General features: G+C 37.6%; 1 protein-coding gene across 1 annotated transcript; it reads right to left on the bottom strand.

The window, feature by feature from the left end:
- Positions 1–266: 266 nt before the first annotated feature.
- Positions 267–19,135, bottom strand: LOC140246941 (uncharacterized). The gene is made up of 9 exons (XM_072326259.1): positions 19,075–19,135; positions 18,193–18,382; positions 17,030–17,034; positions 12,737–13,045; positions 8,667–8,843; positions 7,322–7,603; positions 5,726–6,025; positions 3,244–3,360; positions 267–2,521 (listed from the first exon to the last, which is right to left on the bottom strand). The coding sequence occupies exons 1-8, from the start codon at positions 19,133–19,135 to the stop codon at positions 3,248–3,250; spliced, it is 1,437 nt and encodes a 478-aa protein (XP_072182360.1). The 3' UTR covers positions 267–2,521; positions 3,244–3,247.
- Positions 19,136–19,791: the final 656 nt, after the last annotated feature.

Here is a 19,791-nt window from a genome sequence, read left to right as displayed (position 1 = left end):
TATGTATACACACTCACACATATAAACTCAAGCAAACAAATACAAAGGCACACACACACACTGAGTCTTACATGTATTCAGATACTTTAAAACATACAATCATAATCTGTCCACTCACTTAGTTATTCATGTCCACTTTACGCGGAGTCTTATATCGTGTTTTTTTTTTCTTCTGCCTCCAAACTTGATTTCTCTGAAACCTTTATTCCATTCTCTACCGTCATAGTGCACGGTCATGAGCATCACCGATACCCTCAAATCCAAGAACAGCTGCAGTTTGCCTCACACAGTCATGAGTAGTCTGTGTTCACCATTCTTTACCTATGCACATAAGCATGCCATGTCATGCTTACACACGTGAACATGATGCACACACAAACATAATGTGTCTCCATCTTACTTTTGCCACTTTCTACACAGCGTACTTCTCCCTCTCATCCGTCACGCGACTTAAATAGAAACATTCTTACCTATTCACAAAGACGTTCTACGATGCGTCACTGACTCTGATTTTTATTTTAGATTCTCTTTTCTTTTAAGAGAGAGGGAGACATACAATGACAAATATGAAATCATGAAATGAGACAAATGCTGAAAAGACGTGGTTTTTAATCTTTAATAGAGGTCTTTACTGAGTAATATACTTTTACAATGACAATCCTATACTACCGGATAAAGACTGAATAATATGTAATCCTATTATCAACCAAGCCTAAACCGAATATGATTTGATCAAATACTTTGAATGTTATAGAAGCAAAGAATTTTCCAGGTGTTTCATAAAGCTGTTCGTAAAGTTATGAACGACTTATTAACGACTGGTGATCAGTTCTTGTGCTGAATTATTGATATTCTGATAAGTATAGCATATCTGAACTGATAACCAGTTTTTGTTCGTTACTTTACGAACATCTTCATGAAACAGGGTCCTGGTTTAAAAGCAGTAAATCATATCTATGAAGGATTCACGTAAAGTCTTCTTGTGTCAGAGACTATTCTGTCAACAATGATTTAGGTTCTGAGAACACGGTCTATAGGAAGATGGAAAAATCTTTATTCATAAACACAATTATTATCATACCTATTTCAGTAAACATGCAGTCAACATGGCATACGTATTTACAAGTAGGAGATAATAGTCTTGTCATACTATCAGCTAACCCCAGTCATGTTGCAATCGGGGATGACTAAATCACAAGTCATAAGGTTTGTGTCTGTGCGTGTGAACGTGGATACACGCTACATATCCAAGCCACGATAGTGCTGTATTCATGTCCATCAGCTCGAGAATTTTACATGAATTTTGAGTGCGCACTTTGGTATATTATATACTTAGACTGAATGGTTTGAATCTATACCCTGACGGGCAACGGACAAGAGGATGCAAATATTTTTTTGTTTGTTTTTAAAGTAAAGACCAGCATATCACATCTATGAAGCTTTCACGTAATTTTCCTCGAGTCGGAGACTAAACTTCTCTCCCTTCGCCAATGATTTACACAGGGTCTGAGTTAAAAAAAAAAAAGAAAAATAAAAGAAATAAGCAAGATAAAAAGTTTTCTGCTTAAAGATAATAGTTGTTACCTATTTCCGTGCACAAACCATGTAATCAAAATATACGTAATAGAATTAGAAGTAATATACACATATTTTTAAATTTCATTTCCATCTTCAAAACTACGTTGTCTTCTTTAGATTTCGTTGCTAAGTTTCACAGAATTTCAAAGCTTGGTCAGCAATTACTGTCAGAACAGTTAATTCTAAGTCAATTTCGGGTCAAGTTGAATAAGAAGAAATACATATAAGATAAACATGTACAAGTAATAGCATGTCACAATAGTTTAACTCGCGTGTGTGGTCACTATAATATTATCCGCTGCATGAGTTCGCCTCATTGCACATTGTGGCTACATATTCTATCACGGTTAATGCTTGACTAGATTTGAATTTCACCAGTGGGGTGACTAAGCTTGTCGAACAAAGCGACAGAGATGAATTAGAGAACATGATTCCAGTTGATATGCTCCATTTACAGGAGAGTTAACAAAAGAAAAAATCCGTCATAAGATTCTTATGAAGAAGATAAAATTGTACGAAAAACAAACAAACAAACAAACAAACAAACAAACAAACAAAAAAGTTAACGCACGACGGACGACGCATGACGGACGCCAGACCATGAATAATCGCAATCACTCACTGCAGCCTTTTGTCAATTACAGTGAGTTCACAATAAAAAAAAAAAAAAAAAATCCTACTTGTTAGACACAATAGTTTAAATCATATGGATTTTAATTTGTACTTGCAGCATGATTTCCACTTCTGTGTACATTATGACTACGTTTTCGATCCTGTTTAGTGTTGAGATTAAATCCTGGTTCTCATTTGCTCAATGAAAGAGGTAAATTACCTACGGTCTCTGCACTTATCTACTGTCACATTCGCCAGGTGGGTAACTGTCTTTGTCGAACGAAATGACAAACTTGATTATGAGGCCGAGATTCCAGTTTATGCTGTCCATCTATAAGAAGAGTAACAAAAGACAAAGCAGAAATAATTAGACTGTTAGAAGAGAATAAAGACATATGTGACGACAAGAGAAGAATCTCCATCATGTCCATAGTATAAAATGCCTAATGAGCTGAGATATACAGGTCACATGTTATTTACAATCATAAAATTATTGGTTTCAAAATTTACTTGTCATTACAATCTTATCAGCGCCAAAAAAAAAAAGTGAAGTCGAAGGTCCTTTTTTGTTTATGTTATTGATATGACATTCTTCAAAACTCACAAGACCATTGTTTCAAAATGCTGTTCTTATTAGGCCCTAGCATGATAGAAATCATTCACGCAGACTTGGTTCTACTTGAGGACGCAGTTACATCCTTCTATCCAGTAATAAAATGTTCGAACTAGGAACTGCCACCCTTAGTTTTCCTTTGTAATTATTTCCATTGAAGTACTGATCGACTAATGCAGGAAATTTAAACAAGGGTGACAGTCTAACGGCCGCAGGATAAGAAGAAGGTGAAGACTGACAACAACGAATAAAAATGAACAGAAGAAGGAAGGAAGAGTGGGAAGAAGAAATTGGAGACAAAGAGGTTAAAGGGTGAATTTTTAACACTTGAAGGGGATGTAGAAGGCATGATAGAAAGAGTCAAAGAAAAGGAAGAAAAGGTACGGTGAAATGAAAAGAAAGAGAATGTAGTAGATAAGGACGAATCCGTAGTCTAATACCTCTTCAGAAGACTATGATTTTTCTTCTTTTCATCTCGACGATCGCACAGTTAGCCATCAAAATGAAGAACGCCGTAAAAAACAGGGCACAAGTGGTCGATGACTTCTGAAGAAATCCTAGATGAAGACAAGTAATACAATATATGAATATAAGAACGACCCAAGACCATGGAAGACCATTTCGAGTAAACTAGAAAAAAATTCATATCTTTTTTTATTTGTCCAATAATATTCTATTTAACTGTGATTGGAAGGCAACATTGTATAATTTTATACAAATTAGAACATATATTATTATGACAATTAACATTTACATTTATATTGTGGAGAGGCTATTTTATGTCGTGGACTTGGGTCGTTCTTTGATTCATATGGACTTGGGTCGTTCTTTGATTCATATACATGATATTCTGCTATAGAGATGAGAGAAGGATGCGAGAGGGCGCTATTATATGAATGTAAGAATGACCCAAATCCTTCATTCTTAAATTAATATAAGATTTAACTCATTCATTTCAGGCACTTCCGGGGGTAATTAGGATTTATCATTTATACACAAGATGAGTCCATGCATAAGCTACAATTTCCCATGTCAAACTGAATTTGGCCAAAAATTGGACTTGGGTCGTTCTTATATTCAGGTCTTCAAGTCGACCTGTATGGTTAGACCATCATAAATGACCGTTCTATTTTGACCGAGCACCAAGGAGAATATCAGAGGTAACCGAGCAAAGTCTGCAGTAAAATTAAATACATCATTTCATATCCTTTATCTACGTCATACATTGTCATTCAAAAACAGTTTAATACATATTTCTATATTTTCAATACGACTCGAGAAAAGATAAGTGGTATGAACATCAAGTATTTTAAGAAGAAAAATGTTTGGTCAAATTCTTAGAGTATTAACTTGAATTTGATAGGAATGAAGAATAAAATGATGGCGTCATCTAACAAGCAGTGATAAAGGTCATAATTATTCAAACGTTATAGAAAATTGCAGCTGTCATGCTTGTTGCGTGGAATCTCACATTAAACATGTCTGTTTCGATTCGTTCAGTTTTTTTTTTTTTTGCCTCCGCCATGAAGTGGTGCCGGAGGCATTATGTTTTCGGGTTGTCCGTCTGTCCGTCCGTACGTCCGTACGTACGTCCGTCTGCTTTCGTTTACGGGATAACTTGAGTAATATTTACTGGAATTTTACCAAACTTGGTCCAGGTATGAAGTATGATGAGGCAATGATTTGATTAGATTTTGGTCGAAATCGGCTAAAGTTCAAAGGTCAAAGGTCAAGGTCAAATCATGAAATTGTATCCTTTTATGCGATAACTCAAGACTGGATGGAGCAAATTTCACCAAACTTTGTTGGAGGATGATGTATGACGGGACAATTACTTGATTAGTGTTTCAGTGAAATTGGCTGGAGGTCAAAGGTGAAAGATCAAGGTCAAATCCTAACATTTATCTGTTTACGTGATAATTCAAAACTGGATGAAGCAGCTTTTACCAAACTTGGTCTAATTATGATGTATGATGGGACAATTAGTTGAGTAGATTTTAGTGACATTGGCATGAGGTCAAAGGTCAAGAGGTCAAGGTCAAATGCTAAAAATGTTGCTATTTTCCCCCATATCTATGCAATGCCCGCAGTTATTTTGAAACTTAGTGTAGACATGTACTACTGCGTAAAGATTCTCTAGAGAGAGAGAGTTTCATGTCATAAGGTCAAAGGTCAAAAGGTCAAAGGTTAGGTGAAAATGTTGCAATATCACTTTTCTCGCAAATGGTTCAATGTATCTTCATGGAACTTGGTACATATGCATGTACTGACTGGCAGGGATTATCTAGGGAATTTAGGGGTCATGGGTCAATAGTCAGGGGGTCAAAGGTCAAGGTCAACTCCTCAAAATGTTACTATTTCCCTCATATACTAGTATATGCAATGATTACATTATCAGTTTTAAAATTTAATAGGGTCTATTATGTACATGTATTACTTAATGGAGATTATCTTACAAATTTCCAGCCAGAAGGTCGTCAAAGGTCAAAGGTTATGGGTCAAAGGTCAGGTTTAAATGCAAAAGAAACAAACAGAAAGATATATTTTGTACTGTAATTACACTCTTTCTTCATACCTTCAAAATTATACTCAGTGCATAAACTTATATTAAGGTCGGTCAGAAGTCAAGTAAAAAATTTCAATTCCCCAAATATGTGTACCTGCACTCTTTAATAGACAATTACATAGCAAACCCACTTCATGAAAAGCGAACATTCAAGATATTTCTGACAAACCTGTCATTTCGATATTTTGCCAGTAATGTGAAACTGTCATCACACATTGTAAAGACATTGTACAATACACCTATTGGGAGAATCATGCATTATGGCGAAAGCATCAGTCGCCATAGCGACATTTCTAGTTTTCTTCTATATTATAAACCAGCGGCACATAAAATTATAATATTAACAGTACATCCACCTTTTTCGGAGTTGAAAGTCGAGCAGTACTCAAAACTGGTGTAGGTCCAACCAATCCCGTTCGTCGCTGAGCACGTGATATTGATGCACCTGCTGTGTGGGCGTGGTGTGAAGAGAGCCGAGGTACTGCTGGACGAGGAGAGAGTGGTGTTGTCGACTCCGATGGTGTATGTGTGAAGGTGTGGGGAGGGCTGGTCTTCAGGACTAATATGACACGTGATAACAAGAATGACCTGGCTTCCTTCCCCATTGATCTCCTGAGTCTCGATGGAGAGGATGTTTCTCGTTGGGGGCGCCTGACCTGATAATGAAGAAAAAAGAAAACAGTTGTCTTTTCTTTTTAGGGAGGGGGGGGGGGGGGGGGGGGACTGTGTCAGGTACTTACCATTCTTCCCAAATCCTGAATATGGTTGATAAACAATATTAAGACCCCTACTTAAAATTCGAAGGATCAGAATTTAACAAGTAAACAACTTCAGAAGAATGGTAAATGAAAATGTAAAAGCGTTGGTCCTTCATAATCATCATTATAGTTTGTTACTGGCTTTAAGATCTGAGTAGGATGACTTCTTGAATATTCGTTATCAACACATTCAATATCTTAGACTTTTTCCTTATTAGATTCAGTGAGAGGCAATGAAGAGATTGATTTTTTTTTTTTCTGGGGAGGGGGAATAAGTTTACTAATCTTGCAACGTGAAGATGAGAGTCCTTAACTCCAAACCGACTACTAATTAAATTTTCAATCGATTTGCATCTATCTTAAATTAACCAGCACACAAAGAAGTGGATGTCCGTCACTGATAATTAAACAGCCCCCATATATTGTTCTCTTAGTCATTGTTCTTACACACACTTTTCTCTTTAGGCAGTTATTCCTAAAGCGTTGCCGCATCGTTTGGTACCACCATACGATTTGATTTATTGATTAATAAACTAATAGGAAAATGGTCTAACATAAGATTATCTCATCTCAAGAAAATACCCTCCAGACGACAACATCTAGAATCAGTCGTAAGTGTTCGAGAAGACCGAGTAGACAAGGTTTGAATATAATAGTGAATTCAAGCGGGTAGATCTATATTTGGTTCAAAATAAAAACCTAACTCTGTAATAATATGTAATGTTGTTAATTCTATTGTTGTTTTGTTTGTTTGCTTTTGTCAAGAAATCAACGATAGTATTCCTCATGAGAAACATCCCCATCCAATCCTCGGTAATCACAGAAAGATTTTTAACCAGACACTGTTGAGTTTGGATGACATTGCGCAATCTCGATAAATAAGATTGTAAAATTTGCGTTGTCTATCAAAAAACAAAACAAGACAAAACACCTAACTAACACTTTAAAACTCATTTAAAAACGAATGTTAATATTAAAACTTTACTATTTTGTTAAACAAAAACAAAAACAAACAAACAAACAAACAAACAAATCCTACTCTACTACGGCAGTATCGTGTTTGTTCACGTGAACATATTTGCAACTAGAAAAAAAAAGAGAAAAAAAATAAGTATATAAACTGAAATTGATTTGCCTTATACTGATCACAAGCGCTTTGGTATAGCAATGATATGAAAAGTTTTATCATCTTACCGTTGCTTCTTGGACAGTAAGTCTTTGTAGAGTTCGTCCTCCCAATGTCGTTGATACCGGTGCAGGAGATTTCAACGCATTCACTGGGAATGGACTCAAGGATCAAGGAAGGGGAGTTTGAAGCTGACCCGATGACGTCATTCACTGCAATCTCGTAAGTTTCTATTGGTGGAAATGGCTGGTCACGTGGGTCGACGTGACACGTAATCCTGAGGCCATTAGTTTCTTGTCTGTCCTCGTTGTCAGCGATCTTGATCAAGATGATATTGTCTGCTGGAGGGTCTGTCGAGAAGACGAGAGTTGAAGGAAGACGGATGACAGAACACATTCTGCTGATAATAATTATACATTTTTCAAAAATGTTAATAGAATACAGTACATTATGTATGATCAAAAAGTAGGAATCAATATTAATTGTTTTTCAAAGTTAATCGTGCTGTCATCTTTTTATTGTCATCGGCTAGTGTTGACATAATTTCAAAAGCATTAAGTAAAATCTTGCTCATCATGGTAATGAACAAAAAGAGATGTATATTAAGTATGTATGTATCATTCCAAATCAACAAAGCTTCCATATCAGCTCACGAACAACCATTATCTTGGCGCTTCGAGTGTCTTGCACTAATTTGCTGCGAGCTCGATTCTCACATCAAAACTGCTTTATTTTCTACTTTATGAAAATAACCACGTATGCCTTTTCTTCTTTTTTTTTTGAATACCTTGCCATGTGAATTAAGGATCCTTATTAATTGCATCATATGCATTATTAAAGGGATATGCATTATTAAAGGGATAGTACAGTATTGGTGGATATGAGAATTGGGCTTTTAACTTTCTGCGAGATACCATGAAAACACTTATGATATAGTACAGAGCATACCATTTTAAGAGGAATTCAAAGTTTATTTGATGAAAATCGGGTTTGGAATGACTGAAACATCCAAAAACAAAGTAAAACAAAGCGATGGTAATAAAGTGTGGGTCCCACACTTTATTAGAATCGCCCTTTTTTATATCTCAGCCATTTCAAAACCAATTTTCATCAAATGAACGTTGAATTCCTCATAGAGTTACATGCTCTTTCATATTTCATAAGAGGTTTCTCATTATCTCACACACACAAAAAGAAAAATGTTAGAAACTTGAAATTAGGTCTCAACCAAAACTATACAATCCCTTTAATTATCTTGTCTGAAAAGTTATGTCGTGTCGTAATCATCGTATGCCTGGCAACCAGCACAGATTTCACCAATATTCTGAGAAGACTTTACATAAGGGGAAGGCGTTAATTTTTGACTTGCACGCAGGTGCAGATAGATCAGATATTAAACGAAAAATTACTTACGCTGAACTTCCAAGATTCGAGACCGTTCACTGCCGATCAGATGACATTGAAGTACGCCCCCATTGTCAGCTGCGGTCGGAGTGAACGTCAGCTCGCTACTAACGTTGTAATATGTAAAACGATTGATACGGTAGTCAAGACCCGAAGTAACAGACTCGTTGACAGCATTATCGCTTCCTTTACATGAGAAACAGCAAACAGAAACCAATGAACTGGAATTAGTTTGAATATTATCAAAACATTTATCTTGTACATGATAAGTAAACCATTGTAGATACATGCGATTGCTACGGCGCGATCGATCATCACATAGGACCCTAAAGTTCACATAAAGTTCATCCTTGCTTCAATGATGAACGAAGATGTCTCTTCTGGAATGATAATAATCAATACCTCCGTCACACTAGAGGCGTAATGAGCCGGAATGCCAATGGAATGAAAATTCTTCCTGCATTCCTGCATGCTCGAAATGCATTCTAAAAATTCGGACGACAGTCTGAGTGCAATCCAAACATTTAGGCCCTTTCTTGTGGCCAGCCCGAACGTTTTACCCATGCTTAATAACATTCGAGGAGCATTCGAAGTGGAGAAATATCGATCTGCATTCGAAGGGTATTTTGATTGGACTCTGCTTACATTGTAAATATTTTTACGCCATTCTAAACATTCCTACAGCATTCAAACAGCATTTGAAAAATTCTGGCCTGATTTGAGGGAGAATCGGAACGGTGTGAACCTCAAATTCTGCCGAAATATCTCAAATGCTCCAGTGCTCATACAATTACCCCCACTTAAATACAATACTGGTCAGCGAAAAGGTAACTGGTTAGAGTAATGATTACAGTTAAGGTTAGGTTTGGAGTTAGAGTTTGGGTAAGGGTTAGGATTAGGTTCAGAATTAGGAGCAGGATTAGGGTCACGGGAAGGATCTTGGGTAATTTCCCAGCGGGTAACTGGCCTAGAGACTCTCTTTCAAAAAGGTCTTGCTGGAGGACAGTAATCTGTAGCAAAGCAACATGGTCCAAGGATGATCGGGTTGACACTAGACTGGCAGCTGAAAATCACCATCTTATACGCTATCGAAGACCATTTCGCCGGCATTCTTGACACACACGGAACATTCGCATTGCAATCTAAGTACATTCTTAGTGTATTCTAATTTGTCCATATGTTTGTCATTTCGGCTAAATCAATTTAAGGCCTAGTATCAAAAGAAAGGTAGTTTTTTTTTTTGTTTTTTTCTTTCGTTAACGGGGGAATTTCATTACGTCAACACCATTCGCATTTTTTTTTTTTCTACACACTGATGAAAACGTCAAAAAAATGTGCTGCTGATCCCTGTCTGCAACCTGCCTCTACTGGCTCTGGGCAAGAAGGATCTACAAACCTGGGGGTGTTTCACAAAGAATTTAAGGTGAACTTAAAAGTCAAGATTGACTAAAATCTGTGGTATTCTGTGTGTGCTGTGATCAATGTTGCTCAACTTTTTGATGAAAGATGAAGATTTTGGAGACGTTTTACATGTAGCCATTAAAAATACAAGATGAAATAAGTAGCAATTAAATAATTCGGTAAAAAAAAAAATAACGATAAACGCAATCAGGTGGTGATTGGGCTCAAAAATTTGAACAGGGAAACCAGTGGCATACTTTAATAGTTTTGTTAATTCCAAATCAAGTTCGACTTCGTGAACAACACCCCCAGCCACTGTAGGCCCTACCATGTGGGTCTGGACGCCGACGGCATATCAACACACTTGTACGTCTTGCACGGACGAGTTGTCTTCACACACTCGTATGAGCCAGGCTAGCTTGGTTTCAAAATATTTTTGCTTTGTTTGTTTGTTTGCTTGTTTGTTTGTTTGCTTGTTTGTTTGTTTCATTTCCATCTGAGGAGATGGCTGGATAGCCCATATTCAGCTGCAATAGCTGGGGCCCGTTACATAAAAGTTACAATTATGGTTACTTTGCCATCCAATGGCAACTTCCATGGAATTCTTGATTTTTATTGGCTGTTGAGTATTGTTGCCATGGTAGTTACCATTGGATGGCAAAGTTACCATAATTGTAACTGTTATGCAATGGGCCCCTGGTCTTCCATTGGGTCCAGTTGGATGGAAGGCGGGACCACTTCTCCGGCCTAAGCACCCTGATCTTTGCGATGAATGAATGAAGTGGGATCTTTTACGTGGATGAGTTGTGACTCTCTCACACACGGACCTCCATCTTATGTCCTATCCAAGGGACAGAGTGTTTTGCCTCTTAACAAGGGGACGGTATGGTTAAACACTAATGTCATGTAGGCCTTCTAGGCGGATGATATTCTGAAAACCTTCCTAATAAGATTTGTCTTCCTAAGTCAGGATTTTTTCTCAAGTGGTATTGTGAAAACCTTTCTATTTTTTTTTTTAATTAAGAAAGAAATTATAGGAAAACAAGCCTATCCCTACCCCCCCCCCCAAAAAAAAAGATGCCGAATTACTCTAAGAGGAAATATGCACATTTCTGAATTAGTGAGAATTTGGTGTGCTACAATGCATAATGATTTTAAATTGATTCACAGAGGAAGACTATTATGAAACCCTTACCGGTAACTCCATACCCCAAAGTACTTTATCATGACAATTAAAACAAGATTAGACACCTAGCTTCGTGTTGAATAACTTTCTTTACTTCTCATTACATAACTTGATAGCTAAAACAGGGCTCAACACGAACTTCTTTTTTTTTTTTTTGGTGGCCCGATGGGGCCATCAAAATCTACATTTCTAATTTTTGGTGGCCCGAGAGAAAAATTTGTTGCTCCGAAAAAAAACAATAAAAGCATTAGAAATCTTTGTTTTATAATGAGTCAAATATTCAAGTTCTATCATAGAAAGGATTAGGAGCTGGACATATCTACTCATATGTACTTCATAGCGGTAGTGTAAATAAACCTCAACAAACTCGCAACACTCCTTCTCAGGCACTCTTTCAGTCATTTTCATCCATCCTTTAAAAAAATTTAACTGCTGAATGGTGAAGACTAAGTATAGATATTCATTGACAGGTACATGGGGTTGCAACATCTAAAGATAAATAAACTTACACTTTTCAACAAAAAGAACAAAAAATGGGCCACCAAATTAGCCTTTTTTTTTTAAATATGGTGGCCCGACTTTCATTTTTGGTGGCCCCTGGCCACCGGGCCACTCAAAAAGAATCCACGTACATAGGACCTACGTTCAGTAGCGCTCGTTTGTTATGTTACATACGCATTGTGTACGTTACAGGCGTATGCATGGTAGCGCTGGCCGCCACGCTGATGGGTCGCCGCGCCGGCTCGCTGGATGGAGGTCGATCGTGTAGCTAGCTGGTTGTATCCAGCCGGTCAGCCCGGCCACACGCGTGTACATAGCTGTTTACACTGTCTTGATTACTTTTGTTAAAACACTGAAAAAAAACCCACAAAGATAAACACACACACACACACACACACACACACACACACAAACACAAGAAGAAGTTGAATATTTAAAAACCCGTTAAGACCCTTTTACCCATTTCGAAATCACTCGATGGTTTGAATTTAAACTCTGCGCTGCACTCAAACAGTGGCCGCGGTATGGTAGTGTACACGTACACGGCAGCGCAGTACAGCCATTTCTAAATGAGTCTAAAAGTGTAAAACTTAACAGCAAATATTAAATTTTTACCAGACTTTGTAGACTCAGGTGTAGGGACTTTTGGTTGTAAAATATTTAGAGAGAGTTTGTGCATATTTGAAACTTGCGTGGCGATTCAAAACTATCAACCCTACACACGCACTGTGCCTCCCGCTAGATTGTGCATTGATTTTGACGTACAACACTGTGTGAAGTGGTAGTGGCAAAGAGAGAAAGAGAGAGAGAGAGAGGGAGAGAGATAAAGAAAGAAACAAAACTCGAACGAGAAACTACTTTAATTCAATTTTAAACCATTTTTTTTATTGTTTCATCTTAGATTTTTATTTTAATATTATTTTCATTTCTGTAACTTGGCCTGAGTTACTCAGTACATTATGAAATACGTGAATAAATGAATCAAACTTACGGTCTCCTTCACACCTCACTCCGGCGTCTCTACTGTGATCACAGACATCACATCCCCATGGATCACGAAGACAATAAACCAGAGAGTTTTCCGTTCCATCACAGGAAGCCGAGTCAACCCAGATTGGTCCAGATCCCTGCCCAAAGTGCGCTGACCAATAACTAGCTGAGGCCGATGAGTAGCCGAGTTCTCTGCACACCACGTGCGCGTCTCTCATATCCCAGCCATCGTCACACACCGTGCCCCACTGCCCGTTACACGATATCTCAACTCGGCCTTCATTTTGGGTTGATCCACCATCCAGCCTCACTGTAATAACATGAGATAAAAAGATAAATAGATAGATAAATGACATTTATTAAAATCACATGAATTGCAAGCTAATATTGTATTGTACGTTAGGTAGATAAGTCAACACATGGCGTAGTTTATAAACATTCGTAAATAAAACTTAACCGCAAATGCACAACATTCGAAACCAAGAAACAAAGCCACCCTGAAGTCCCTAGGCTGAAGTCCCTAGTGAAATCTCACCAGATCAGGACAAGAACGACATCAGAAACCAAACGAAGCACAAACATTTCTAAATCTGAGACAACCAAATGACGCCTCTTACACAAACTAGTAGTTAGAGAAGTCTGTTCAACACTTGCCAAAACCCCATAATGTTAATCTTCATTATTCCAACATCTCTAACTCCTGAAAAGAGAATAAAAACACCATGCTAACAAATCAAATTCATAATCTCTTTATCTGCTATTGCAAACTCAAATGGCAACTTCTACAGGAACGCAGGGCACAGTGCAAGATGCTGAGTTATACACCGTGTAATCAGCCAGAGTATGGGCATCATTCAAACATTCCTAATGAATGCCGAGTACCAACATCACTCCGTGGACACACCAGGCATTTGAAAGATAATTTTTGCATGGACTCTTGTCTACCAAAGATCCTTCTTCCCAGATGCTATGAGGTTATGGAAACACTCTGTCTGAAGAACTAGTCACCACCACCTCTGCAAACCTCTTCAAGCAGATGTACAACATCCTGTTTCATAAAGGAGCATTGTTCTTAGTTGCACAAAGTACGAATACGATGTAAAACTGTTTTTAAAGTCACTGTATACATCCACCACACGTGCCAATAGAACACCTACAATAGGCTTATTATACATGTACACTCGATGGTGGACTGTATTTTCCAAGAAGAAGAGGGGGAAAAAAGAAAAGAAGGAGAAGAAGAAGAAGAAGAAGAAGAAGCTGTTTACAAAGTAAACGTTATGACAGATTGATTAACCTAGCCGGTATTAGGCCATTGCCATATACTGCTAATCAAAAGACTATTTATGATAATCAAGCTATCGTACAAGAAATGATTTTAGTATTTTTTATATTGATTTAGACCAAATAAAAGCGACTGAAACTTACGAATCTTACAATGTCTTGCGTCTCTTAACAGGCACACAAACTGGAACAGCAAACGGTACGGTCTAGTAGTAGGCCTATCTGGTCTAGGCCCTACGTGTAATGTTAGATAAACTGTAACGTTAGGGAAGTCTGATATCATCATTTCTAGGTCATTCTATACTCCTAGTTTCTACCTCTTACATTGGCACTAACTCTACGTGTTAATCACACCTTACCCTGATGATTACGATAGCATTTCCAGTAACCAAATAGTTGACACGTTTACGGGCTGTCGTAACCTTACACTTTCTCCAAACTTGTCATCAACTTTGGTGTAGATACAAGTTTATCCAACCGAATTTCTTTCGCCAAAGCTTTCAGCCAACACACATACAATTGTACTACACTACGCGCACAATGCAACATACACACACTATGCGCGTGATTAATGCGACAATTACCCTGCAATCCCGCACACAGTAGCAGCTGCCAGGAGCCGGCAAATGCAATTCAACTAAAATGTTATCCTTAAAATAAAGATTGTTTAGCGTTAGCATTATAAAATGAACATGCACTAGTAATCCTATCTTAATTGTCATTTAAAAGCAATGAAATACAGCTTCAAATAATCACTTTAACATAGGTTCGACTCACCAGCCAGCCATGAACAAACAGCAAGTGATGCCGAAAATGCAATGGATGATTATGAACCCTCTATAGTTTGATCAATGCACAGCATGCACACCGTGCTCCCCCCCCCCACATTCCCCTATTATAATAATTCAAGTTTTGAATCTGTCATTATTTTCAAGAAAAGACAAAATTACTATAATAAAAGACAGGTAACATCTTATATTTCTGTTGTATTTCAATAATGAGAATGTCACTCCTACAAATCAAAAATCAAACTTTGAGTGATTATCTATATTAACAATACGGGCTATACTTTGTTGCAGGTGCATGATTTTCATGACAAAACGATCTGCAGCCAAATTTGAACTTGGGCCGTTCTTAGGCCTTATAGAGAGACTCTTATAAAGTGTTCATAATTTCTACCTTAAAACGATGCTCTTGGCTCTGTGGAACAGAGTATAGGCCCTACAAAATAATGTATCACGTTACAACAGAGTATCACAGAAGATATAAGAACAATAAACAAACAAACTATACTCATATCAAATGTGCCTATATAGGTAAATATTCAGTTGTCAATGTAAATACACAAAGCATAGGCCTTGAGGTTCTTTTTGAAAGCATCAATAGAAGGTGCTGGTCGAAAAGATATTGGAAGGCTGTTCCAAAGTTTTTGACCCATGTATGAGAAAGCACAATCCCCTCGACTAATTGATTCGAGGTATAAAGCTGTAATCTTTGTGAGTTCGATGAACGAAGATTTCGTGGTGGTTGGTAAAGAAGAAGAATGTTTTTAAGATAGGCAGGTGACATATTTTTACAATGTATACGATAGACATGAAAGAAGAAGAATCTTGAAGTTAATACCTTTATCTACCCCTGTCAAGAGCCAGCAGCCCCCCCCCCCTCTACTTTTCTCCACACGTATTTTTTTTCTTGTGTTCTTTATTGTTACCTCATGAAACTCCGATGTGCCCATCCCCCCCCCCCCCCCCCCCCCGCACATAGGCCCTACACACACTTTTGAAAACGTGGCTCCGGCGCGCAGGCTGCAATACATTGCCGAAATCTCAAGTGTGCAGGTTTATGGTATTGCTGATAACCACAAATGGCCTTAGAATATAACTGTTGGCATCTTGACATGTAATTTACGTGAATACATGAAATTATGATGAAAACGTACAAAACTAACAAGAAAATTCCTATTATAGAGGCGTTGTTAATTCATTGTAATTAATGCAGTTGTTTTGGAGGACGACCGCGTAGTTCCAAAATACAGGAATGATATTCAAATTATGATCATAATGTATAAGGGCGTAAGGGATATTCATGGCTCTCATACAAACGAAACAAAATAAATCATTATTATTGTAATCCATATTTTCAAGCATTCTCAAAAATACCGTATTTTGGCCATGACAAGAAGTAATCCTGACCGAAGATCAAGCAGCTGTCAAGTGGGTACACCGAGCTTCATTCAGTTCTTGCTATACTTGCTATATCTTGCTATACAAATTTCATGCCCATTTTTTTTTTTTTTTCAGGAAAACAAGTATTTGCTTTCTGCCCTATACCAATAGGTCCTGGCCACAGTAGGAAAGGAGGTACAAACTTCATCATGTATTTCGCATTGAACAGGGATTAACAGGACATTGGTACTTTGGCTTTTTGATGAGGAAAGTCATTACCATGAACGGGCTTAAAGGGAAGATAAACCCCAAGAACAATGTGGATTGAGTGAAAGCAGCAACATTAGTAGAACACATCAGTGAAAGTTTGAAGAAAATCGGACAATCGATGCAAAAGTTATGATTTTTTAAAGTTTTGGTGTTGGAACCGCTGGATGAGGAGACTACTAGAGGTTATGACGTATGAGTGGACTACAATATCAAGAAAATATAAAGAAAATACTGCAAAAATCCATTTTTCATGAAAATTACAAATTCCATCAACTTGATATTGACATATGTTAAGGGTAGCAATTATTCCCCCTGCTTTCTGAAAGCGGTTGGTCCACTGCTCTTTCATAATTCTAGAAAAGTGAATTTTTGTTGAATACCCTTTATATTTTCTTTGTATTGTTGTCCACTCATACGTCATATCCTCTAGTAGTCTCCTCATCCAGCGGTTCCAACACCAAAACTTTAAAAATTCATAACTTTTGCATCGATTGTCCGATTTTTCTCAAACTTTCACTGATGTGTTCTACTAATGTTGCTGCTTTCACTCAATCCACATTGCTCTTTGGGTTTACCTTCCCTTTAAGAAGTGGGGAAAGACAAAGCAAAGTAAAGTAAGGCGAAACAAGATTTGCTTTAAAAGTTGAATCCAGCCGTGATTGTATGTCAGCTGTATATACTCACGTAATAACTATAGGCCTATCCATTGGTACCGCCTCTCATCATATACTCATTTTGCTTTGATATACGCGCACAAAGCTTAGTGTACCGTATTTATAATACAATGTGCCTGTTCCACTGTGTATTTTGGAACGTAGTCAAATTATCAAGTGGCGCTCACCCGTCCCAGTGGCGGATCCAGAGGGGGCGCAACTGGCGCACGCCCCCCCCCCCTTTATTTTTCGTTAAGAATAAAAGAAATGAATAGAAAAAAATGAAATGAAACCCGGAAGTGGCACCAGAAATATCAGTTGCCCCCCCCCCCCCCCTTTACAGAATTATTGGATCCGCCCCTGCGTCCGGTACTCACCCGCATAACCGGGACATGTGTTTCCACACTTATCGCCGCATGCAGTATAGAGTGGACGTTATGTTATCAATTTCATTCGTCACACAGCACACACTGCCTCTAGGTGTTAAAAAGTTAGTAATCGACAGAAAACCCTACCTCAGGAGTTATTTCAACCCGGTTAAGATAAATGAAGGGATCAAACACCGTGCCTTCTCTATAATTTTAGTAGAATACTTATCTCACATGGTGTTGAAATCCTACCCTTTCTGATTTTCAGCACTGGTGGGTAAAAGTTGACATCCGATTTCAAACTCCATTGTTTTCCGTTTCGACATTCTGTGTGATAAATTTCCATTTCACCAAGCATATTTCCCCGTGCTAAGACCTTATTGTCTTCTAAATGATTTGTATAAAGCTTCTCGACATGTGTCACACATTCTATCCTGCTGTTGGAAAGTAGGTCCTTTTTTCGCTTGTACAGAGATCATTTCAGACCTGGAAACTATACTCGTTTTATCAGGGACAAAAATCCTTATTATAAGCCTTACATGAATATGGCAGAAATCGTCTGTCTTTTAACATAAGTAATTTCAATTTAATGAACCATTCGGTCACATTTTCAAGGCTAAATGTAATATCCTATAATCACATACATTCAGATTATGTCCGTCACAGACTCATAAGTACTTCAAATTCATTTTCACAATTTTTACCGGTCAGTCTAACCCCCAGAAGGTGCACCAATCATCGCTTCGGCTGATTTCGCTGGTGGTGGTGAAGCCGTCTGTGATTTGGACGCCGTTCAAATACCAGGTCAGAGCAGCCGAGCCGTGGACGTCATTTCCTGAGCACACTGCTGTGACTTCAAGGCCAGCCCGGAGAGGCGAGGGTACCTCGAGGTTCACTGTCATTGCAACTGAAAGAACAAAAAGAAAAATTTATAAAGGGATTGATACTGAGTCATGACTTAATGAATTTAACACAGATACAAAGACTCGTATGCACATATTTTTTAGGTTCTATAAATCCTAAATACAAAGTACACATAATACAAGCGAAGTGAGCAATTGCATTGAGTAATTAAATAAGATATAAAGTAATGGTAAGTACAGACTCCTGATGATACAGAAAATTAATAAATGAAAATTTACCCAAACATGGTCATTTTCAGTCTTTCATAACATTTGAAGAGTTTGTTTGCAAAAACCGATAAGTCCATATTTACCAAATGGAGATATTTGCGTTTAAAGGTCAAGAAAAATAAGGAGAATAATAAGAAAATTTTTGATTCTTTTGACCATACCTTCAAAAATATACCTTTATAAGTAGTGACCAATATATCATTTAAAAGGTATTATTTTGCACTTTATGACAGAGGCCGTACTTCAAAATCTTCAAAAATGGACTTATCGGTTTTTGCAAACAAACTCTTCATTTTATAACATTCCATTTGCATCACGACTTCCCACATATCTCTTCGCCGCTTCACACGTTGTAGCTGCCTGCAATGTAAAATTCATGTCAGTGTATATAAATTACTCGAAAAGAGTAATAATGCCATGGTGCAAAATAATAACCATACTATTTAACGTTTTTTATACTCCTTACCGTTATGGTAAACATTCATGAGAAGAATCCCGACCTGAACCAACACTCCGCTGCCGATCATTCTGATGTGAGTCTTGGATAACATGAGAACCCTGCTGGATGAAATAAAGATGAAAATAATTAACTATAGTGAGTACATACTATTAAAACTTAAGTACATTGCATTCAAAACTACAAACAGATATAAAATATCAATAAAATGACGAGTGAAAACAAAAGAAATGAATAACTTATAATCAGTATCAGATATCAATACAAAGTATTTCTTGTTAATTTAGTTGACTTCAAAAAGAAGAATGAAAATTTCGCATAAGAAAGACGATGTTTTAGAAAGATAAAATTCAGCATTCGTTAGTCTTCTGTACTCGCTTCTACTCACAATATCACTCCTGGAGAATGTGAAGGAGAGAGTGTTGTACATTTCAAGAAATACTTGACTATAAACATCATTCGTTACCCGGTCTGGTATATTGTAAATGCGGAAAAGACAACTTCCGTGATCCAGATCCATCCGCCTAACGTGCGGTGGGCTGGCTGGTCTCTCGCTTTACATCCCATGATCAAAACACATGGCTTGATTTCCTTGTTTTACTTCAGTTGAGTTGGAATGCTGTGAAAATCATATTTCTTGTGTTCAAGCTTTTAGAGTTTAAAATTCTATTTACGTAGATATACGAGTCTTTGCAAATCCCTTCTGAAGCATATTTGAACACCGAT

This window comes from Diadema setosum, chromosome 3 (assembly GCF_964275005.1).
Source record: "Diadema setosum chromosome 3, eeDiaSeto1, whole genome shotgun sequence".
NCBI classification, from domain to species: domain Eukaryota; kingdom Metazoa; phylum Echinodermata; class Echinoidea; order Diadematoida; family Diadematidae; genus Diadema; species Diadema setosum.
The sequence above is the reverse complement of the archived record's forward strand: the minus strand, read 5'-3'. Positions and strand labels throughout refer to the sequence as shown.